A 25,034-nucleotide genomic window follows, 5' to 3' on the forward strand; every position below is an offset into this window, starting at 1 on the left:
TGGGGGGTTGTAACCCCCCACATTTTAGTGAAAACGTAACTTTTTCCCTAAAAACAGGGAAAAAGTTTAGTTTTCAGTAAGTTTTACAACCCCCCACAACGTGGCGCGATCTGTATTAAGTAAAGTGTGGAGGGGTTCCCCCCCCCCACACCCCCTGTCGTAGCCCCTAAAAACAGTCTTTTTCTTCGGCGTGCACCTCCGCGCTGCGCTCAGTTGTCTGCTCGCGCCTTGTCCCGGCGCGCTTTTGACCTGATACCGTTTTAACAGTTTCTTAAAACTGCCCCACTGTATTAAATAAATGCACACAACCAGGCAATTTGTTCCATAGCATAGAGCCAGCAATAAAGAAGGCCATCACTCTTGTCTCTGCATAATGCACCAACATTGACTTTTCATCCTCAAACTGCATCATGGACAGTGCAATACCACCTGTGACAAATAATGTGATAATTGCTTCTACAGCATCTGATGAAGAAGCGTCAAGACTTTGTACTGAATGCAAAAACATACTGGCAACCAAGATAGTAACATAGTAGATGCCGGCAGATGATGACTTGAATGGTTCATTTAGTCTGCCCAACCTGATTCAATCTAAAAATTTGTTGTTTGTTTTTTTTGGGGGGGGGTCTTCTCCTTAACTATTTCTGGGCAATGATCTAAAGCTCTGCCTGGTTATGTTCTTAGGTTCCAACTACTGATGTCTCTGTCAAAGCTCACTCCAGTCCATCTACACCCTCCCAGCCATTGAAGCCTTCCCCAGCGCATCCTCCCCCAAATGGCCATATACAGACAACAGACTGTGCAAGTCTGCCCAATACTGGCCTTAGTTTTTCAATATTTACTATTATTTTCTGATTCTAGATCCTCTGTGTTCATCCCATGCTTTTTTGAACTCCGTCACCATTTTCCTCTCCAGCACCTTTCTCGGGAGCGCATTCCAGGCATCCACCACCCTCTCCGTAAAGAATTTCCTTATATTGCTCTTGAGTCTCTCACCCTTCAACCTCAAATTATGGCCTCTGGTTTTACCATTTTCCTTTCTCTGGAAAATATTTTATTCTACATTAATACCATTCAAGTATTTGAATGTCTGAATTATATCTCCCCTGTCCCTCCTTTCCTCTAAAGTATACATATTCAGGGCTTCCAGTCTCTCCTCATACGTCTTTTGTCGCAAACCTCCATCATTTTTGTCGCCCTCCTCTGGACTGCTTCAAGTCTTTTTGTGTCCTTCGACAGATACAGTCTCCAAAACTGAACACAATACTCCAAGTGGGGCCCCTCCAACGACCTGTACAGGGGCATCAACACCTTTGATCTTCTACTGGTTATGCTTCTCTTTATCCAGCCCAGCATCATTCTGGCAGCAGCCACTGCCTTGTCACACTGTTTTTTTGTCTTTAGATCTTTGGACACTTTCACCCCAAGGTCCCTCTCCCCATCTGTGCATATCAGCCTCTCCCCTCCCAGCATATACTGCTCCTTCAGATTATTAATCCCCAAATGCATTATTCTGCATTTCTTTGCATTGAATTTTAGTTGCCAGATTTTAGACCATTCCTCTAACTTTTGCAGATCCTTTTTCATATTTTCCACTCCCTCTTCGGTGTCTACTCTGTTACAAATCTTGGTGTCATCTGCAAAAAGGCAAACCTTTCCTTTTAACCCTTCAGCAATGTAACTCACAAAGATATTGAACAGGATTGGCCCCAGCACCAAACCCTGAGGGACTCCACTAGTCACCTTTCCTTCCTTCGAGCGACTTCCATTAACCACCACCCTCTGGCGTCTGTCCGACAGCCAGTTTCTGACCCAGTTCACCACTTTGGGTCCTAACTTCAGCCCTACAAGTTTGTTCAACAGCCTCCTATGACGAACCGTATCAAAGGCTTTGCTGAAATCTAAGTAAATTACATCTAGCATATGTCCTCGATCCAGTTCTCTGGTCACCCAATCAAAAAATTCAATCAGGTTCATTTGGCACGATTTACCTTTTGTAAAGCCATGTGGCCATGGATCCTGTAACCCATTAGATTCTAGGAAGTTCACTATTCTTTCTTTCAGCAACACTTCCATTATTTTTCCAACAACCGAAATGAGGCTTATCGGCATATAGTTTCCTGCTTCATCCCTGTGACCAGTTTTGTGAATAGGGACCACATCCACTCTTCTTCAGTCCCCAGGAACCACTCCCGTCTTCAGAGATTTGTTGAACAAGTTTTTAATAGGACTCGCCAGAACCTCTCTGAGCTCCCTCAGTATCCTGGGATGGATCCCGTCCAGCCCCATCGCTTTGTCCATCTTCAGTTTTTCAAGTTGTTCATAAACATTTTCGTCCATGAACGGTGCAGAATCTACTCTATTTTCTTGTGTAACTTTGCTAGACAATCTCGGTCCTTCTCCAGGTTTTTCTTCCTTGAACACAGAGCAGAAGTATTTGTTTAACACGTTTGCTTTTTCTTCATCATTCTCCACATATCGGTTCCTAGCAACTTTTAGTTTAGCAATTTCTTTGTTCATCTTCCTCTTTTCACTGATATATCTGAAAAAAATTTTGTCTCCTTTTTTTACATTTTTAGCCATTTGCTCTTCTGCCTCCCTTTCGCCAGGCTTCTTTCAGTTTCACCCGGTAGTCCTTTCTGTACTCTTCTTCTTGGGTTGAAAGGGGATAGATTCCGTATAAATGTAAGGAAGTTCTTCTTCACCCAGAGAGTGGTAGAAAACTGGAATGTATTTCTGCAGTCTGTTATAGGGGAAAACACTCTCCAGGCATTCAAGACAAAGTTGGACAAGTTCCTGCTAAACTGGAATGTATGCAGGTGAGGCTGGACTCATTTAGAGCACTGGTCTTTGACCTGGGGGCTGCCACGTGAGCGGACTGCTGGGCATGATGGACCAGTGGTCTGACCCAGCAGCGGCAATTCTTATATTCATATTTCAGGAACGCTAACTCTTTTGCCTTTATTTTCTCTGCCACTAGTTTAGAGAACCATATTGGTTTCCTTTTTCTCTTGTTTTTATTTATTTTCTTCACATAAAGTTCCATAACCATTTTTATAGCTCCTTTCAGCTTAGACCACTGTCTTTCAACTTCTCTTATGTCCTCCCACCCTAATAGCTCCTTCAGGTACTCTCCCATTTTATTAAAGTCTGTACGTTTGAAATCTAGGACTTTTAGTATTGTGCGGCCGCTCTCCACTTCAGCCGTTATATCACACCAAACCACTCGTACATTAGATATACTCTCTCCATTTGTGAGGACCAGATCCAATATCGCTTTTTCCCTTGTGGGTTCTGGCACCATTTGTTTGAGCAGAGCCTCTTGAAAGGCATCCACAATCTCCCTACTTCTTTCCGATTCCGCAGACGGAACTTTCAAGTCCGCATTCGGCAGGTTGAAGTCTCCCAACAGCAGCACCTCCTCTTTCTTTCCAAACTTTTGGATATCCACAATCAGATCTTTAACAATTTGCTGCGATTGAGTCGGCAGTCTGTAGACTACACCCACATAGATAGAAGTTTCACCTTCTCTTTTCAGAACGATCCATATCGCTTCTTCCTCTCCCCAGGTTCCTTGCATTTCAGTCGCTAAGATATCAATCCTTACACAGAGATCTACTCCTCCACTTTTTGGACCATCTTTGTCGCTTCTAAAAAGATTATATCCCGGTATGTTTGCATCCCATCCATGGGATTCACTGAACCACGTCTCTGTGATAGCAACAATATCCAGGTCTCCCTCTAACATCAGGGCTTGCATATCTTGAACTGCGAGCATTTGTGGTCATCACTTTCCAGCTATTTTTCAGTGGTGATCTTTTTTTTGTATAGTTTTTTGTTTCATTTCACTTCCTGTTCCAACGCTAAGAAGTGAGTTGCTAATATTGTTTGTGTTGCAATCTTTACTACCATCTCATCTTGTCTTTTGCCAGGGGTAGTCTCTATAATTGTCCTTCATACATACACCACCCTCACCTTCTAGTTTAATGCCTAGAAAGATATTGTCTAAATTTCTCCGCAAGGATTCTTTTTCCTGCTGTAGTAATATGTAGGCAGTAAAGATCAAAAAGGTTCTGAGAGAGACTGTTTGCTGACCAGCCTATAAACACCAGTAGTGAAAAATCACGTTTGAAATTAATATAATTTGATAACGGTGTACCCTCAGTGTGATAAAGCAGCGAAGGGAGCAATACTCCTATGCTTCACATCTGAGACAAGGGCCAACCAGTCCCTGCCCCCACACCATCATAGGGTACTACCGTGATGTGTGAAGTAAATAAAACGTGAAAAAAGTGCAAAATAAGGCACAATAATAACACAAATAAGGTCAAGCAAACAGTCACTCTGAGAACCTCCCCCAGAGAACTCCCAATAAGGTCAAAAAGCCGACTTAGCTGAAGCTGATGATGGAAAATAGAACGGCCTCCCAAGACAGGGAGAACCACAGCATACTAGGTCCAACCAGCCTGGTTTTGGGAAACATCCCTTCTTCAGGAACCCAGATTACAAAATACAAGTCATCGAGCCGGCTTGGGGAGGGCGGAGCTAACGAAGGGAAGCGCAAATGCGCCTTAAAAAGCCAGAGCAGGAAAACGTCATGACTGTAGCCTGTGGTGTGATTTTAGCAGTTTCCAGCAACCTGTTGAAGCTAGATACATTGTTGATCACAGCTGATATAAAGATGTGAATTTGTTCCTGTCCATTAGTTTAGAAAGCTCTGGTTTAACCATAGAAGATGATGGTGGAAATAGAAGATTCTGAGTGTTCAGTGTGTCTGGTAAATGATAACAGCTTTTTAAATGATTGTCCATTAGAGACAGGCACACTTCACTGCAATTATTTAATCTCAGTTCAGTATGATGGAAGGTTTACCAGATCATATTGATGTATGTGTTGTATACCTACTCCTCACCCCCATATAATCTTGGAACAGAAAAACCTAGCTCTAGCAGACCTGGTTAGAAGCTGTACGAGGTCATGGGATGAAGCAAAGTTACATTTTATTTATTTAAAATTATTTATAGCCTGCTTATCTCCAAATCTAGGCGGGCACAAAATAACATACATGGTACATTAAAAACACACTACTACTACTACTACTACTACTATTTCTGTAGTGCTGAAAGGCGTACGCAACACTGTACTCTCTAACACACAATAGACTGTCCCTGCTCAGAAGCAAACAAAAAAATTAGGTATTCTTAATACTAGAGTCAAATGAACGTTCAAACTGCAGAGTTTTTAACCCTTTCCTGAAATTCAGGAGCGTCTTAGTTTGACACAAAATTAAAGGGAGGGCATTCAAAAGTATTGGACTCTGGACTGAAAACATTGACTGTGATTGCAAATGAGACGCACCACCGCCAATGAAGGAACTTCCAAACAACTCTTGTACATTGCCATAGTGCTTCGGTTTCTTCATTCCAGTAAAAAAAAAAAAATAAATAAAAAACCAACGACTTCCTGCTTGTGCTGTGCCGTGCTGTGTTCGTGTGGCTTTACCAGCGGTAACCTGGCTGCAGTTAGAGCGGGGGACCGGTGGTGAGTAAATTTGTTTGCTGGCTGCCTCCTCATTCGTTAGTCGGTCGTTCGTTTTCGTACCGGCGGTAGCGGGGGGGGGCGGAGTCGGAGGTCGGCGGCGTGTCGCCGCGTTTGTGAAAAAAAAAAAAAAAAAAAGTTTTTTGCATTCGCCGTTTACAGAGATGGCAGCAGAGGCTTCTCAGCGGTGCTCGCGCTGTGGGAAGCGCAGAGCACTGTCGGGCTTCTGTTCTGCCGGGTGTGTGGAGACACCGGCAGAAGATGCTTTCATGCAAGCTTGTGAGTTAGCCATCTCCCGTGTCTGCGAGGCAACGGTCTGCGTCCCCGGGCCTCGAGGGCGACTCGGAGGGACTGCGAGGCTCTTTCGTGCTGAGGGGAAGTCAGCGGCGGTCGTGGAGCCGGGGTCGCTAGGGGACGGCGTGGCTGCGCGCCCCAGCGTTGATCAAGGCGGTTCACCTTTAATGGGGTGAGCTCCTTTTCACCGGAGTTTATTATGTTGTTGCACCGCGCATTTCTGCTACAGGGCTCGCAGTCGGCCCAGTCGGTGCCGGTGGCTTGTCCGTCCCTCCCTGGGCCTTCTACCTCTGCGGGTTTGGCCGGTGCTAATGCCGGACCGCCTACGGGTCCTGGGTTGTCGCCGGGGCGGTCGCAGGGGGCGAAGAAACACAGACTCGCGACCGTGGACGCAGAGGGTACTCTTCCCTTATCCCCTTTCTCTCTTCCTGAATCTTTAGAGGAAGGGTGAGGTCTTAGATTGGGAGGCAGAGGATCCCCCGGGCAGGGAGGTTGATGATCCTTCCGCTCTCCGGCTGTTTCATAGAGAGGAGCTGGCGTCCTTGATTTCAAAGGCTTTGCAGGGTTTGAATATCTCTCAGGAAGATACTAAGGTGTCGGGTAACCCCCTGATGGCAGGTACACGTAGGCCACCTAAGTCTTTTACGGTGCATGAAGCCATGCAGGAGCTGATCGCGGCGCAATGGGATACGCCGGAGGCCAGTTTACGAGTGGCGAAGGCCATGCGGCTCCTGTATCCGGTTGACCCGACCGAACTTGATAAGTTTAGGTTACCTAGGGTAGACGCTTTGGTGGCAGCGGTAACTAAAAAGACTACCTTGCCGGTGGAAGGGGGGGTTACGTTGAAAGGATGCGCAGGATAGGAAGATTGAATCTTCACTAAAGATGTCCTTTGAAGTTGCTGCGGTTACCTTACAGGCCGCAATTTGCAGCTCATATGCGGCGTGAGCATGTTTGCAGTGGTCCCAAGGGATGACCGATAATTTAATGGAGTCCGGAGGTTCTGTCCCTTCGGAACTGGCGGATTTGGAGTCGGGCTTGGCTTATTTGGCGGACTCCTTATATGACATCATTCGAGCATCGGCGAAGCAGATGTCTCTGTCAGTGGTATCGCGCAGATACTTATGGCTCCGGCATTGGGCGGCAGATGCAGCATCCAAGCTTCGGCTGGTGAGACTCCCTTTTAAAGGGGGTTTATTGTTTGGAGAGGACTTAGATAAATTGGTGAAGGATTTTGGGGATACCAAAAACACAGCGTCTACCGGAGGATAGGGCTAGGGCCCAGGTGAGATCCTCATCGTCTAGACCGCGCATTCAGAGATGTTAGGCGATCCAGGGCTGGTAAACCATTCTTCAGAGCTGCATCTGGTTCTTTTGCTGCGTCGAGACCTAGGTTTCAGCAGAGAAGTTCCTTTCGTACGACGAAACCCTCTTCAGGTCAGCCATCTCGTACCCCAGCGAATCGCACTCCGCAATGACGGGGGCTTGGCTCCCTCCGCCTTTCCCTTAGGGGGCCGGCTTCGGCGTTCCGGGCGGAGTGGGCCACAATCACGTCCGATCAGTGGGTATTGGACATTGTTCAAGAAGGGTACAAGTTGGAATTCGCCTCTCCCGTCGTAGATTCTTTCTTGGTGTCCCCGTGCCATGGGGCGGCCAAGGGAGAGGCGGGTCCGCATGACTCTTCAGGGGCTGCTCGATCTGGGGGCGGTGGTACCGGTGCCCCCGGAAGAGGTAGGCCGCGGGATATATTCTCTTTACTTCATTGTACCAAAGAAGGGGGGGGTCGTTCAGACCGGTGCTGGATCTCAAAGTGGTCAACAGATTTCTCAGTGTCCGCCATTTTCGGATGGAGACGGTGCGCTCGGTCATGCGGCGGTACGTCCAGGAGAGTTCCTCACGTCACTAGATCTCAAGGAGGCATACCTCCATATTCCGATTCTGGCCTCCGCATCAGCGGTATCTGAGGTTTGCGATTCTTGGCCAGCATTATCAGTTTCGGGCTATGCCCTTTGGCCTGGCAACGGCTCCCCGCACCTTTTCCAAAGTCATGGTGGATGGTAGCAGCCTTTCTTCGCAAGGAAGGGATTCGGGTACACCCTTACTTAGACGACTGGTTGATCCGCGCCTCGTCCAGACAGGAGAGTTTGTCGGTCACTCAGAGAGTAATCTCTCTCCTTCAGTCGTTGGGGTGGATCGTCAACTTCCCCAAGAGTTTTCTGTCCCCGTCGCAGGCGTTGGTGCATCTGGGGGTCAGATTCGACACTGCTCTGGGGAAGGTATTTCTACCCCGAGACCGGGGAGAGGAAATTGCAGGCTCAGATTCGCCTACTTCTCGGGTCGTCCAGACCTCGGGTTGGGATTATGTGCAGGTTCTGGGCTCCATGGTAGCGACTTTGGAGGTGGTCCCCTGGGCTCGGGGCCACATGAGGCCCTTACAACAGTCGCTTCTCTCTCGCTGGTCCCCAGCTTCTTTGGACTACAATGTGCGTCTCCCATGGAGTCCTCGGGCGGCTCGCAGCATGCAGTGGTGGCTACACGACTTGCACCTGTGGCGGGGCATGCCGTTGGCCACACCGGATTGGGTGGTGGTGACAACGGATGCCAGTCTGCGGGGCTGGGGGGCCCAGTGCCTGCAAGCGTCGGTGCAGGGAGTGTGGTCCTTAGTAGAAGCCCATTGGCCCATCAATTTGCTGGAATTAAAAGCGATCAGGCTGGCGCTGAGGGCTTTTCAGTCCCTGATTCAGGGCAGGCCGACCAGAATCTTTTCGGACAGTGTCACGGCGGTCGCATATGTCAATCGTCAGGGGGGCACTCGGAGTCCGCAGTTGGCCGAAGAGGCAAGGAGATTGTTTCGGTGGGCAGAAGGGCATGTTCCGCTTCTGTCGGCATACATTGCAGGTCACGAAAACGTGCAAGCGGACTTCCTCAGCAGAAATCTTCTAGATCCGGGAGAATGGGAATTGTCTGCTCGAGCGTTCGACATGCTAGTCCGTCATTGGGGGTTGCCAGAGTTGGATCTCATGGCTTCGTCCCGCAATGCGAAGTTGCCTCGCTTCTTCAGCAGACGCAAGGAGAAGGGCTCGGAGGGGGGGGGACGCGTTGGCTCTCCCATGGCCTCCAAATTCCCTTCTGTATGTGTTCCCGCCTTGGCCCATGATAGGTCGGGTGTTACAGCGCATCTCGCTCTTCACGGCAGGGTGATCCTGGTGGCTCCAGATTGGCCGCGTCGGCCGTGGTATGCAGATCTCCTCAACTTTCCGGAGGAGATCGGGTGACGTTCCAAGTAACTCCGGACTTACTAACTCAGGGCCCAATCTGGATGGAAGATCCGGCCCGCTTTGGTCTTACGGCCGTGGGCTCTTGAGCGGTCAAGGCTAAAGAGGAAGGGCTATTCAGAACAGGTGATTGCCACGCTTCTTAAAGCAAAGAAGATTTCGACTTCGGCCTCCTATGCGAGAGTCTGGAAGATTTTTGAGGCATGGTGCGGATGACAGGAAGTCGCGCCTTCCATGCCTCTCTGCCGGCTATTCTTGCTTTTCTGCAGGAAGGCGTGGAGAAAGGATTAGCCTATAACTCTTTAAAGGTTCAGGTGGCGGCCATTGCCTGTTACAGGGGCCGGGTGGCTGGAGCGTCACTAGCTTCGCAGCCGGACGTGGTTCGTTTCCTCAAAGGGGTTCACCATATCCGCCCGCCGGTCAGGCGAATGTGTCCTTCCTGGAATCTTAAGCTCGTCCTTGGGAGGTTGCAGGGGGCACCTTTTGAGCCCCTGGCAGGCAGCCACTTTGAAGGATGTCAACGCTGAAAACAGTGTTCTTGGGTGGCGATGGCTTCGGCGAGGCGAGTGTCGGAACTTCAGGCGCTTTCTTGCAGAGAACCCTTTTTACGTTTTTCTGAGACGGGGGTGTCGGTGCGGCCAGTGCCGTCCTTCCTGCCTAAGGTGATTTCTTCATTTCATGTGAACCAGAGTATATTCCTCCCGTCCTTCCGGAAGGAGGATTGGGGTAAACGGTTTAGGTCGTTGCGGCTCCTGGATGTACGGCGTATGCTTCTTCCATTATTTGGGGGTGACGAATGATTTTCGTCGGTCGGGACCATCTCTTTGTGGCGTTTGCGGGTAAAAAACAAGGGGATGGCGGCGTCTAAAGCGTCCATTGCGCGTTGGTCAAGGAGACGGTGGCTTCGGCTTATGTGTTGACAGGGAAGAAGGGTACCGGGGGCAACCTTCATGCTCATTCCACTCGGGCATTGGCAACGTCTGGGGCGGAGTCCGGTGGGATGTCTTTGGAGGGAAAATTTGCCGTGCAGCCACCTGGTCATCGGGTAATACCTTTTCGAAGCATTACCGTTTAGAGACGTAGCGGCCCGGCGGAGGGCCAGTTTTGGCGCGGCGGTGCTGGCAGAGGCGGCATTGGCGTCCCACCCGGTTTGAGTTTGCTTTGCTACATCCCACTAGTCTGGATTCATCTGCTGCTTTGCTATGGAAGGTAAAATTCATGGTCTTACCTGTTAATTTTCTTTCCTTAGAGAGCAGGCAGATGAATCCAGAGGCCCCTCCCCTGGTGAACGGTATGTGTGTAGGGTGTTTTGTTCATGTATATTTGGATGGAACCAGGAGTTTAAGGTCTACAGATTCTGTGACATTTTCTGAACTGAAGAGTGCATTCAGTATCTATATTTAATGTCTTTAATTTGTGGAGTGGGAGTGTTGCGCTCAGACTTTCATGTCCAGAGTACGGAATTCGCTCCCAGTGACAGACAAAATGACATAATGATATATTAACTCGATGCAATTGACACAACTATGCTTTATAGTCACGACTTTTCAATTTTAGATACTTTTTATTTTTTAAGCCCTGGATTAGGATCTTGTATGAATGTGTATCTTTCCTATCAATGTTTATTGGAGTTCTTTTTCTTGCTCTTGATTGTAAATTGCTTAGACTTGACATGTCCACAATTTTGCAATTACTCAAAATGTAATAAACATAAATAACTGGCCTAGAGCTCAGCGAGCGCCACTGGCAGAGGCGAATTGTGAACCTTGGTCCTATGATTTCTGCTGCCTCAAAGATTTTCTGCTTTCACCGCCACTCCATGCCTCTCTTAAACCTGTTTGTTCGTTTTGTGCAGGTGGTTATGGAGCTGCATCATTGAATATGTCCCGGGATCCACTACATATACGAACCAAGGGCAACGAATTCCCCCTGGTTCTGGGCCGTGACTTGTCGGGCGTAATCATGGAGTGTGGACTCGATGTGAAGTACTTCAAGCCTGGAGATGAGGTATGTGGGGTGAAACCATATAGAAATGGGAGAGTGTTTATTTTAAAAGTATTCCCGGATCTACAATTGACTTCATAGCTAGTGCCAGCATTTGGTGACTTCCACAGCTCAGTACTCTGCCTGCCTGTCATCTCTCACTCCTATCTGCTTAGCCCAGCTTTTCAGGCTTCTGGTATTAGGTCCTTCTCTCTTGATCCTTGCATCCTGTCTCTTATCTGAAGAAATCCTGGTATGTTTCTCCTCTAGAATCATGTTCTGATAAGTCCTTTTCCCCTGGTAAATGTTTGCTCTCTGTGCTTATATATATATATTTTTTCATTCTTTATCATTTTCAACATAAATATACAAGAAGAACGTCTTGTTAGAGAAAACCAGTAAGAATCGGGGCAGGATTAATTTGTCGAGGGCCCCTAGGCACACAAGTACACTGAGCCCCCTGCCCTGCCCCACCCCACCATGTTCCCAGGTAGAAACAAGAAGCTGCGTAGGAGGGAAGCTTTGGGCAAGCAGCACCGCTTGCAAAATTACAGTTCCCGTTGCCTTTCTTACCCGCGTTGCTTGCTTGTCTTACTTTCTGTCGATGGGGGGGGGGAGACGTGTTGCTGATCAGGGGGGGGCCCATATTGCCGATCGGAGGGGTGCCCGCATTGCCGATTGATGATGGAGGGGCCCATCGCTGTTTGGAAAAAACATACATAGTAACTTACATAGTAGATGATGGCAGATAAAGACCCGAATGGTCCATCCAGTCTGCCCAACCTGATTCAATTTAAATTTTTAAATTTTTTCTTCTTAGCTATTTCTGGGCAAGAATCCAAAGCTTTACCCGGTACTGTGCTTGGGTTCCAACTGCCGAAATCTCTGTTAAGACTTACTCCAGCCCATCTATACCCTCCCAGCCATTGAAGCCCTCCCCAGCCCATCCTCCACCAAACGGCCATATACAGACACAAACCATTCAAGTCTGCCCAGTACTGGCCTTAGTTCAATATTTAATCTTATTTTTTGATTCTAGACTCTTTGTGTTCATCCCACGCTTCTTTGAACTCAGTCACAGTTTTACTCTCCACCACCTCTCTCGGGAGCGCATTCCAGGCATCCACCACCCTCTCCGTAAAGTAGAATTTCCTAACATTGTTCTTGAATCTACCACCCCTCAACCTCAAATTATGTCCTCTGGTTTTACCATTTTCCTTTCTCTGAAAAAGATTTTGTTCTACGTTAATACCCTTCAAGTATTTGATGGTCTGAATCATATCTCCCCTGTCTCTCCTTTCCTCTAGGGTATACATATTCAGGGCTTCCAGTCTCTCCTCATACGTCTTCTGGCGCAAGCCTCCTATCATTTTCGTCGCCCTCCTCTGGACCGCCTCAAGTCTTCTTACGTCCTTTGCCAGATACGGTCTCCAAAATTGAACACAATATTCCAAGTGGGGCCTTACCAATGACCTGTACAGGGGCATCAACACCTTCTTCCTTCTACTGACTATGCCTCTCTTTATACAGCCCAGCATCCTTCTGGCAGCAGCCACTGCCTTGTCACACTGTTTTTTCACCTTTAGATCTTCGGACACTATCACCCCAAGGTCCCTCTCCCCGTCCGTGCATATCAGTTTCTCTCCTCCCAGCATATACGGTTCCTTCCTATTATTAATCCCCAAATGCATTACTCTGCATTTCTTTGCATTGAATTTTATTTGCCAGACATTAGACCATTCCTCTAACTTTTGCAGATCCTCTTTCATCTTTTCCACTCCCTCTTCGGTGTCTACTCTGTTACAAATCTTGGTATCATCTGCAAAAAGGCACACTTTTCCTTCTATCCCTTCAGCAATGTCATTCACAAACATATTGAACAGGATTGGCCCCAGCACTGATCCCTGAGGGACTCCACTACTCACCTTTCCTTCCTTCGAACGACTTCCATTAACCACCACCCTTTGACGTCTGTCCGACAGCCAGTTCACCACTTTGGGTCCTAACTTCAGCCCTTCAAGTTTGTTCAACAGCCTCCTATGAGGAACTGTATCAAAGGCTTTGCTGAAATCCAAGTAAATTACATCTAGCATATGTCCTCGATCCAACTCTCTGGTCACCCAATCAAAAAATTCAATCAGGTTCGTTTGGCACGATTTATCTTTTGTAAAGCCATGTTGCCTCGGATCCTGTAACCCATTAGATTCAAGGAAGTACACAATCCTTTCTTTCAGCAAAACTTCCATTATTTTTCCAACAACTGAAGTGAGGCTCACCGGCCTGTAGTTTCCTGCTTCATCCCTGTGACCACTTTTATGAATAGGGACCACATCCGCTCTCCTCCAATCCCCAGGAATCACTCCCGTCTCCAGAGATTTGTTGAACAAGTCTTTAATAGGACTCGCCAGAACCTCTCTGAGCTCCCTTAGTATCCTGGGATGGATCCCGTCTGGTCCCATCGCTTTGTCCACCTTCAGTTTTTCAAGTTGCTCATAAACACCCTCCTCCGTGAACGGCGCAGAATCTACTCCATTTTCCCGTGTAACTTTGCTAGACAATCTCGGTCCTTCTCCAGGATTTTCTTCTGTGAACACAGAACAGAAGTATTTGTTTAGCACATTCGCTTTCTCCACATCACTTTCCACATATTGGTTCCCAGCATCTTTTAGCCTAGCAATTCCATTTTTTATCTTCCTCCTTTCACTAATATATCTGAAAAAATTTTTGTCTCCCTTTTTTACATTTTTAGCCATTTGTTCTTCCGCCTGTGCTTTCGCCAGACGTATCTCTCTCTTGGCTTCTTTCAGTTGATGCCCTCCTTCATCGGGCCAGACGTATCTCTCTCTTGGCTTCTTTCAGTTGATGCCCTCCTTCATCTTTCAGTTGATGCCCTCCTTCATCGGGCCCCCGTGACCATTTCGGCCCCTACTGGGCCTATTGGTTAATCCTGCCCTGGTAAGAATGCCAACTATTAATATCACAATTTAAATCCAGAATAATTTTTCCCCTTCCTTAGACCAAAATCTATGGGAGTTATCAAGAGAAATAAAGAGAAGGTGAATTTTAGGTTATACTGTTAAGGAAAAGCATAGCACTAATTAAATGTCCAATTATCTCATCATGAATTACACTGAGGTGATTTTCTTAATTCCAGAAAGGCCTTCAGTTGTTCTGGGAGAAAAAAAATGTATTTAATTTGCACGGGTATGCTAACAAGAAAATAGACCCCAAGGCCTTTGTCTTTTGTCGCATAGGAAGAAATTGTTTTCTTCAATCTTGTGTGGCTTTAGTGATTTGCCATGAAATAATTCTTTGGAACAGCAGAAATACTGTTTCATAAAGGTATTTAAGTCCTGCTCAAGAACGAAGGAAGCCAGTAGGCTAGTCCTTCCCAAAGATTCTGTAATAGATTCCTCTAAAATAGCTGAAATATTTTTCAAATCTATTTGAGAAGATTGAATATTTTCTTCTTTCATTGCACCCTGGGACTGTTTAGAGCAGGGGTCTCAAAGTCCCTCCTTGAGGGCCGCAATCCAGTCGGGTTTTCAGGATTTCCCCAATGAATATGCATGAGATCTATGTGCATGCACTGCTTTCAGTGCATATTCATTGGGGAAATCCTGAAAACCCGACTGGATTGCAGCCCTCAAGGAGGGACTTTGAGATCCCTGGTTTAGAGGATACTGGTAGATAGTAAATCTTATTAAGCAGAGGAATTGATGTTAATAAGTATTTAAGTATTTCCACCAAATGTGCTTATTTTAAATACTGTATATTTATTTTTTGGCTCAGGAGCTTCCTTTTTTTTTTAAACATGCAATCAATATACTTTTATTTTCTCCCTCATCCACTTGTTTTGTATTATCCAACAAGCTGTCGGTCCCATTTATGTCAGATAATCAAGATTCTATTGAACATAAATAATCCAAGTTACATTAAGGTAAAGAATCAGCTATTGATTATAAATTCTAGGCCAGTAAATATGCCCACAGTCTACAAAATGCAAACCTAACTACATTACTTTAGAAACTGGCCTAAAAATCCATGACAGCTTTAATCCACTTTCAAATAGCTGTCAATATGTGAAGAACATCTTGTGTTTCATACAGCCTTCTGCCAATTGTTTGTTTAAAGTTATTGATTAATTGGACAGAAAATGCAGTATATAAAGTTTTTAATAAACATAAAATTCTAATTGTTCGTTATTTTTTTTGTTTGTAGGTATGGGCAGCCATCCCTCCGTGGAAGCAAGGCACTCTGTCTGAGTTTGTGGTGGCAAGTGGCAATGAGGTACAGTGAATTTTGCAAATCCATTGCAGCAACAGCTGCGGCAAGCCAGAGTGATCACGGAAACGGAGAATGTCAGGCAGTACTTTCACCTCCCATATATCTCAGAATTAAAAGAACAATACTTTGAAGAATAATTTTTGAAGGTCCAGTTTAAAGAGGACCGTTGTGTCACTTTTCAAATAGTTATAAAATGCAGCCAGTCTCAACTCTTGCCTTGTGAGCACCTGTTGACTGAGTAGAAAGGAGGGGGAGATGTTTATGGATTGTATTCTGTGCATGCTTGCAGAAGCACAGAATATGTTCAGCACCATTAGGTCAACTAGTCTGCCCAGTTTAAAACATTTAAAAAAATGAAGGCAGATAAAGGCTATCCAGTCTACATCTCATGTCTTCTATTTATTTATTCAGTTTCCTATACCATTCTCCCAAGGGAGCTCAGAATGATTTACATGAATTTATTCGGGTACTCAAGCATTTTCCCCTGTCTGTCCCGGTGGGCTCACAATCTATCTAATGTACCTGGGGCAATGGGGGGGATTAAGTGACTTACCCAGGGTCACAAAGAACAGTGTAGGTTTGAACCCCTAACCTGAGGGTGCTGAGGCTGTAGCTTTAACCACTGCACCACTCTAGAAATCGGAATGTAATCCAAGTAAAGGACAATCAAGCCATTGTGACATCACTGATGAGGTTGGCTCTTAGGCATTGGTGGAATGAGGCATTATGATGTCACAATGCCAGCTCTGGTTATCACATTATTTATTCAATTTTCTATACTGTTCTCCCAGAGGAGCTCAGAATGGTTCACATTAATTTATTCAGGTACTCAAGCATTTTTCCCTGTCTGTCCTGGGGCAATGGGGGGATTAAGTGACTTGCTCAGGGTGCTGAGGCTATAGCTTTAACCACTGCACCACACTCCCTTCTACTATCCCTTCACTTGTTCCAAGCTTGCTTGAGTGTAGATATAGTTTATTTCCTGGTGCAATGCCTTAGATCTAAAATGGCCTTTAACATTCCCTTTTATTAATAACTAGGGGCCTGGAATGTGGGTCCAAGCATTTACCACCCTTTCTGTAAATAAGTATTTTCTAGTGTGACTCCTCAGTCAGCCCCTCTGGAGCCTCAGAACATAGCTTCTTGCCTTACAGTTTCTCTTCAAATGCATAAAGATCGTCAGAGCTATGCTTCAGTCTTCACCCATTTGCAGTACAGCAAGACATGTTGGGCGCTGCGGGGAAATAAGAAGAAAACTGAATTAGAATAATGGAACTATACCACTACCCAAGAAAATGTGAACCTGTGTATTTTTGGGATGCAGAAATTTAAGTACCAATATTGTTTGGAAGTGAAAAATTAAAATTGCCAAACAGAAAAGAGAATCCAGCAGCACACGGGAAGTAAGAAGCAGCAATTTACAAAACAAAAAGGCCACTTTTTAAAGAACTAGACCAGCATGCAAGAGAAAACATGAGGTTAAAGTACACATGGAGTTACTTTAGAAACCACAAGCAGATCAAAACTTAGCACACAGGAGTAGCGGGAAGGGGGTGAACTTAAACTGAAAGGTGGAAGATTGATAATTGCAAGATGAATAGTGGACTGTGGATAAAATATACAGTAAGTCCCCGAGTTGCAGACACCTGACTTAAGTATGACTCTTACTTAAGATCACAGTTGTGGCTTCATTTGATTTTACTGAGCAGTATTTCCAGTGGCATAGACTCTTACACTTCTCCTGTAGTAGATTCAGGAATGATGCATGGCACATTAAGAACAGTGTATGGGTGTGCATGCTGTACTTTAGAGGGAACCCTGGTAGGGACAGTTGGCCCGTTTGTCAGCTGGGAGCAGAGGTCAGCAGCAAGAATCTGAAAATCTACAAGTTCTGAGTTACAGACAAATCCAACTTAAGAACAGCTTTAAAAATGAACCTTGTTCTTAACCCGGGGACTGCCTGTAGTTCTCAGCCAGCATTGATAATAGTAAAACAGAAAAATGCATTGGTCAGTACAGCTGGTGGCAGTAAGCATTAATTGTACACTAACCTTTGGCTAAATAAGATCCTCCAGATATTCAATGCTGGACCATATCTAGACATTAGTATTGGAGGTCTTACTGACAGAGGGTGGTGGTTAATGGAATTCGCTTGGATGAGGGAAAAGTGAGTAATGGAGTGCCTCAGGGATCGATGCTGGGACCAGTTCTGTTCATTATGTTTGTGAGCGACATTGCTGAAAGGTTGGAAGGTAAGGCTAGCCTCTTTGCAGATGATACCAAGATTTGTAACAGAGTGGAAAATGTGAAAAAGGATCTGCAAAAGTTAGAAGTTAAAATTATCCCAGGACAAGCAGGCAGATATTCTTGACTGATGGGTGACTGCACCGACGGAGCCCCGGTACGGACAATTTTAGAGTGATTGCACTCTAAGAACTTAGAAAGTTCTAGCTAGGCCGCACCGCGCGTGCGCGAGTGCCTTCCCGCCCGACAGAGGCGTGCGGTCCCCAGTTTCTTAGTTTCCGCGGAGCTAAGAAGACGCGTGTTTCCAACGGCTGTTGGACTCTCTTTTTTCGCCTTCCCGCTCGCGTAATTTTTCTCGTGAATTTATTCACTTTTTCTTCTTTTATTATTTTCCAAAAAAAAAAAAGTCTTATTTTTTTCGACTTTTTTCGGTCGGCCCCGGCAGGGCCTGTTGGCACCATCGAAGCCTCGGGCTTCGATTTTGCTACGGCCGTTTTTCCCTTCATGCCCCATTCTCCGGGTTTTAAGAAGTGTCAGCGGTGTGCACGCCCTATTTCTTTATCCGACCCGCACAAGTGGTGCCTTCAGTGTTTGGGTCCGGACCATAGGGCAGAAACGTGCACCCGCTGTAGTTCTCTTCAAAAGAGAACTTTGAAGAACCGCCAAATTCAACAGCGGACTCTTTTCGGTGCTGCTATGGAAGTTCCATCGGCGTCGACTCCGGCGACTTCCTCCAAATCGGCACCGGTGGTTTCGACACCGCAAGAGGTCTCTTCTGTGTCGCACCCTTCAGGTAAGCCGGCTAAGAAGCCATCCCCTTCTGTTCTTGGCCCGCCAGTCGAACAAGCAGTGAGCCAAGTCCTGCAGACTGCGCGCCGGCCCCGCAAGCGCTCCGCTCCCATAGAAGTCACTGCCTCTTCATCGGCATCGACTTCGCCTGAGCGTCGAGCAAGAAAAAAGTGTTACCGGTGCCATCGGGACCATCTCTGGATGAGCGTATAGCATCCATCCTTCAGGTCCAGCTTAAGGAGCAATTACAACGGCTCATCCTCTGGTTTCTAGATTCATGAGGGGCCTTTTCAATGTAAAACCACCTCTCAAGCCCCCTCCTGTGGTTTGGGATCTCAATGTGGTTCTTTCCGCTTTAATGAAGCCTCCTTTTGAACCTTTGGCCACAGCACATTTCAAATTTCTCACTTGGAAAGTGGTCTTCCTGATAGCTCTCACTTCTGCCAGGAGGGTCAGTGAGTTGCATGCACTAGTGGCCGATCCACCTTTCACGGTTTTTCACCATGATAAGGTGGTTCTACGTACACACCCCAAGTTTCTCCCTAAGGTTGTGTCTGACTTTCATCTTAATCAGTCCATTGTCCTACCTGTATTTTTTCCAAAGCCTCATTCTCATCCAGGTGAACAGGCTTTGGTGAACCTTGGACTGTAAACGTGCTTTGGCTTACTATCTCGAACGCACTAAACCTCACAGATCATCTCCTCAACTGTTTTTGTCTTTTGATCCTAACAAGTTGGGTCATCCTGTATCTAAACGCACCCTATCCAATTGGCTTGCTGCTTGCGTTTCATTCTGTTATGCTCAGTCGGGCCTGACACTGGAAGGTTCTGTCACGGGCCACAAAGTTAGAGCTATGGCAGCATCTGCAGCTTTCCTCCGTTCCACTCCTATTGAGGAAATCTGCAAGGCTGCCACTTGGTCCTCAGTTCATACTTTCACATCTCACTATTGTCTGGATGCATTCTCCAGACGGGATGGACACTTCGGCCAATCTGTTTTACAAAATTTGTTTTCTTAATGGCCAACCTTCCCTCCATCCCTCTTTTTATTAGCTTGGAGGTCACCCGTCAGTCAAGAATATGCTGCCTGCTTGTCCTGGGATAAAGCACAGTTACTTACCGTAACAGGTGTTATCCAGGGACAGCAGGCAGATATTCTTGCGTCCCTCCCACCTCCCCGGTTTGGCTTCTTAGCTGGCTTATCTTAACTGGAGACCGCGCGCCTCTGTCGGGTGGGAAGGCACTCGCGCACGCGCGGTGCGGCCTAGCTAGAACTTTCTAAGTTCTTAGAGTGCAATCACTCTAAAATTGTCCGTACCGGGGCTCCGTCGGTGCCGTCACCCATCAGTCAAGAATATCTGCCTGCTGTCCCTGGATAACACCTGTTACGATAAGTAACTGTGCTTTCTGTGCAAAGAAGTGCAGAGTGATGCATTTGGGGGAGAGGGGGGTAGAAATCCAAGGGAACCGTATGTGTGACAACCTCCTAGCCACTCGAGCAGCAAAGCTGGACCACCAACTCTCCAATATGCTGACTTCAACCACAGACTACAAAATCTTCAAAAAAGAAACAAAACCCTACTATTCAAAAAATACATAAAACCAAGCTAACACATGTAGATTTACCTCAAACATCACTTGCAATACGCTCCATTCCTTAGCAAACTAGAAAATATCCAGACCTCTCCATATGTACTTCTAAATGTCCTGACAATTCATATGTAATCCGCCTTGAACTGCAAGGTAATTGCGGAATAGAAATCACTAATGTAATGTAATGTGATAGGCTGATAAGCACTGACAAAAAGGTGGACCTTGGGGTGATTGTGTCTGAGGATCTAAAGGCATCTAAACAGTGTGATAAGGATAAGCTGTAGCCAGAAGGATGCTAGGCTGTATAGAAAGAGGAATAACCAGCAGAAGAAGGGAGGTGTTGATGCCCCTATATAGTTCGTTGGTGAGGCCACACTTGGAGGAGTATTGTGTTCAGTTTTGGAGGCTGTATATGGTGAAGGATATAAAAAGACTTGAAGCGGTCCAGAGGAAGGCAAAGAAAATGGTAAAGGGTTTGAACCAAATGAACTACAAGAAGAGACTGGAAGACCTAAATATGTATAATCTGGAGGAGAGGAGGGACAGGAGATAATGATGCAGATGTTTAAATCCTTGAAAGGAATATAGAACCAAATCTTTTACAGAAAAGGGAAAATGTCAAAACTAGAAGGCATAAATTGGGGTTGCAGGGAGGAAGACTTAGGAGTAATGATAGGAATTTCATGGTAGATGACCTAGAATGCCGTCGCGAAGGAAGTGGTGGAGAAGAAAATGGTGATGGAATTCAAAAACAGCGTGGGATAAAAATATGGGATTTCTAATTAGAAAATGAATGGTATAAATTCAAGAACTAAGGCCGGTACTGGACAGACAGACTTGCAGTCTGTGTCAAGGCAAGAATCTAATCTTTTCTTTCTATAAGAGCACGTGTAAATGCATGGGGTGGGGGTGGGGGGGCAGTAAGTGCATATTTAGGCATCTGTAGTGAACCAGGTCTATGGACACTGTAACATGGTTTATAAATGATGCCCCAAACTAATATCCTATAACTGAACCTGGGTGCCCAATTCTCTTCTAGATTCTTCTAGCTGTGTCCTTGGGAGACTTAAATGGAGGTGCCCAGTTGTAGAATTGCCCCCATTAAGCTGTTTGATCATGTGCTGCTGTTGCTGTTCCTCTTTCATTTGCCTTTTCACTCAAATGCGTTTGTTTACAGTGAGTGCTAAAGCGCCACCCTCTTCAGCAACATTTGTCTTGCAATTCAGGTCTCACTGAAGCCCAAATCCCTGAGCCACACTGAAGCTGCTGCTTTGCCGTTCGTCACTCTGACAGCCTGGTCTGCGCTAATCAATACCTGTGGACTTCAGAAAGATAACTGCGCAGGAAAACGGTGCGTGAGCTGGTGGGCAGGAATACAGTCTTACTGGGCTCCTTTCTGGATTATAAGTAATGGGAATGTTTCTTTTCAGCTTGCATTGTGGTCAGTGAGTAGTATTAACTTTTTTTTTTTTTTTTTTTTTTTACTACCGCTGGACATACACAGTGCTATGCAGTAGTGGTGAGCTGTGTTGTGTCCTTACTTTTGAAGATCTTGCAGAGATGAAGCAGGCAGTAAAAAAAATTTTTTTTTTTTTTTTAAATTCTTTATTCCTTTTTAATCATTCAACAAGTGTAAAATAAAGATCATACATTTGCTCAAAAACAACACTTGATAAATCCATCAAGATAATAACAATTGTATATATATATAAACCCATAACCTACCCTCCCTCCTAACACTATTTTTCTTAATTCATTTTACCCTCTCTTCAAATGTACAATCCCTCCCCCCATCCCTCCTTAAATGATTTATTTTCAAAAGAAAAAAATGGCGTTTATTCATTACAAAACAATGTTAATGGCTCCCATATTTTAATAAAATTTTTATAATTTCCATTTTGTACCGCTATTGAACGTTCCATTTTATATAAATTCAGTTAAAATTTTTTGATGAGTTTGAAGGCTTGTAGGTTTCACTATATTGATCAAGATAAGTAAATTTAATATGAAAAATTTCTCAATAATATATATAAAAAGATACATAATATCGATCCTATGACGATCAGGAGTTTATGTGTTTTGTGGCATCCTGTTTTTCATGAGTTAAAGTTTCAAAGGAAAACTCCACACAGGGATCTCTTTTTAAAATTCAGGGCCAGCATATTTTCTCCTGCATTACAGCAGGGTGTTGTCTCTCTGATCTACCCTGCCTGCTGCTATTTCACAGTGAGGTTGGATGGGGAGCAGGTTTCACCTAGCTAACTGCTGAATTTACCTACATAAAAACTTCTGAAATTCTCCTTAGACTTCACTGGCATCTTTTAAGATTCTGGTTAATGAAGTACAGTGTTTAGTAGCTAGATTAATTCTGGGGTAAACTGGATCCGTCATTGCAGGGTACGATGAGAGCTCAATGCTCAAAGATTCATGGTACAGGGAAACTCTACTGTGAATCTAGTTCTGAAAAATGGAGAAGAGTGCTCAAAATAATGAGTATTCAAATTTATGCCAAGCTAAAATCACAGTAAATCTGCAGTTCAGTACACAAATATCAACTTTTCTGTTAGTGCCCAAGTGATGTTTGGCTCAGGCACTGAAACAAAGCTTGAAATTGGGAGGGAAAAACAGCAATAATGACCCAACATTTCTTCCTGCTGCTAAACCCCAAAGTTATTCAGAGTTGTTAAATTGCAAGAGGACCTTGTGAGGCTTGGAGACTGGGCATCAAAATGGCAGATGATGATAAATGTGAGCAACTGCAAAGTGATGCATGTAGGAAAGAGGAACCTGATCTATAGCTACGTGATGTAGGAATCACTTGCCCAGGAAAAGGATTTAGCAGGCCGATAGTCAGCACCTAATGCTGACACTAGAGGCAGTTAGTGCCTGTGTATTGCTCCATGGTGTGACCTCACCGTGAAAGACTCAGAAGTAATGTAAAAAAAAAAAAACTTCTTTACAGAAAGAGTGGTAGATGCTGGAGGTGGTGGAAATGAAGATTGTATCTGGATTCAAGATAGTATGGCACAGGCATGTGAGATCTCTTAGGGAGAGGAGGAGATGGCAGATGTTGTGGATATAATGGAAGTAACAGGCATGCATATCTGCTCCTTGAATATTCAGTAAGACTATCCTGAATACCCGATTGGCCTGGTGGTCCTCCAGGACAGGGTTGGGAACCACTGATCTAGACAGCATCAGTACTCTAGGCCAGGGGTAGGTAATTCCGGTCCTTGAGAGCTGGAGCCAGGTCAGGTTTTCAGGATATCCTCAATGAATATGTATGAGATGGATTTGCATGCACTGCCTCCTTGAGATGCAAATCTATCTCATGCATATTCATTGTGGATATCCTGAAAACCTGACCTGGCTCCGGCTCTCGAAGACCGGAATTGCCTACCCCTGCTCTAGGCTCATGAACAGTGTTAACCATTTTCTTTTTGTTTAAATCTTTATTAATTTTCCAAAGTTAACAAAAATGCAGTACAGTATGTACACAAACAACATTATTCATATATGCATTTATAATCAATCAAAATCCCCACAGCAAAACCCTCCCCCCACCCAACCAGTACCTTGCAAGAGAATAAAACCATGACATAAATATCTCTCTCCCACCCTCCCTCCCCCTGGGTGTGTGCAATATACTAACAGGATCTAAGAAAAAACCAATTACAACGCATCCATAAAAGATATCAAAGGGCCCCAGATTAACTTAAATCTCTTAGTATGATCCATTATATCTGCATTCATATTTTCAAATCGGGAAAGATTCCGGAAGACTGGAAGGTGGTGAATGTTACGCCGATCTTCAAAAAAGGTTCGAAGGGAGATCCGGGAAACTACAGACCGGTGAGTCTGACCTCGGTACCGGGAAAGATGGTAGAGGCGCTGATAAAAGACCGCATTATTGATCACCTTGACAGACACAATCTGATGAGGACCAGTCAGCACGGCTTCTGCAAAGGACAATCTTGCTTGACGAACTTGCTGCACTTCTTTGAGGGAGTCAACAGGCAGATAGACAAGGGTGACCCGGTCAACATTATATATCTGGATTTTCAGAAGGCGTTCGACAAGGTACCGCATGAATGACTTCTTCGGAAAATTGAGAGCCATGGAATAGAGGGTGAAATACTCACGTGGATTAAAAATTGGCTAGCAGATAGGAAACAGAGAGTGGGGGTGAATGAACACTACTCGGACTGGAAGAACGTCACCAGTGGGGTGCCGCAGGGCTCGATGCTTGGACCCGTGCTCTTCAACATATTCATAAATGATCTGGAAATGGGTACGACAAGTGAGGTGATCAAATTTGCGGACGATACAAAGTTATTCAGAGTAGTGAAGACGCAGGGGGATTGTGAAGATCTGCAATGCAACATAACCATGCTCGAGAAATGGGCAGCGACATGGCAATTGAGGTTCAATGTGGATAAGTGTAAGGTAATGCATGTCAGTATCAAAAATCCCATACATGAATACAAGATGTCTGGGGCGGTACTTGGAGAGACCCCCCAGGAAAGGGACTTGGGAGTACTGGTTGACAAGTTGATGAAGCCGTCTGCATAATGTGCAGCGGAGGCGAAAAGGGGAAACAGAATGCTAGGAATGATTAAGAAAGGAATCACGAATAGATTGGAAAAGGTTATCATGCCGCTGTACCGGGCCATGGTACACCCTCACCTGGAATACTGCGTCCAGCACTGGTTGCCGTACATGAAGAAGGACACGGTATTACTCGAGAGGGTCCAGAGAAGAGCAACTAAAATGGTTAAGGGGCTGGAGGAGTTGCCATACAGTGAGAGATTAGAGAAACTGGGCCTCGTCTCCCTTGAAAAGAGGAGACTGAGAGGGGACATGATTGAAACATTCAAGATAAGTCTAAGTCTATTCCCTTCAGTACCTTGAATGTTTTGATCATGTCCCCTCTCAATCTCCTCTGGGAGAAGAGGCCCAGTTTCTCTAATCTTTCGCTGTAAGGCAGCTCCTCCAACCCCGTAACCATCTTAGTTGTGACCATCAGCAAGT

The 25,034-nt window shown here is 45.5% G+C and overlaps 1 protein-coding gene across 2 annotated transcripts in view; it reads left to right on the forward strand.

The window, feature by feature from the left end:
* Positions 1-25,034, forward strand: part of RTN4IP1 (reticulon 4 interacting protein 1) — a 105,269-nt gene that overhangs the window by 15,888 nt on the left and 64,347 nt on the right. For both annotated transcript variants that reach the window (XM_033936858.1, XM_033936857.1), the window contains exons 2-4: positions 10,963-11,114; positions 15,312-15,380; positions 21,230-21,354. In XM_033936858.1, the coding sequence (XP_033792749.1) occupies positions 10,963-11,114; positions 15,312-15,380; positions 21,230-21,354 (346 nt within the window). The remainder of the gene's footprint in view (positions 1-10,962; positions 11,115-15,311; positions 15,381-21,229; positions 21,355-25,034) is intronic.

This window comes from Geotrypetes seraphini, chromosome 3, assembly GCF_902459505.1.
Source record: "Geotrypetes seraphini chromosome 3, aGeoSer1.1, whole genome shotgun sequence".
Taxonomy (NCBI): Eukaryota; Metazoa; Chordata; class Amphibia; order Gymnophiona; family Dermophiidae; genus Geotrypetes; species Geotrypetes seraphini.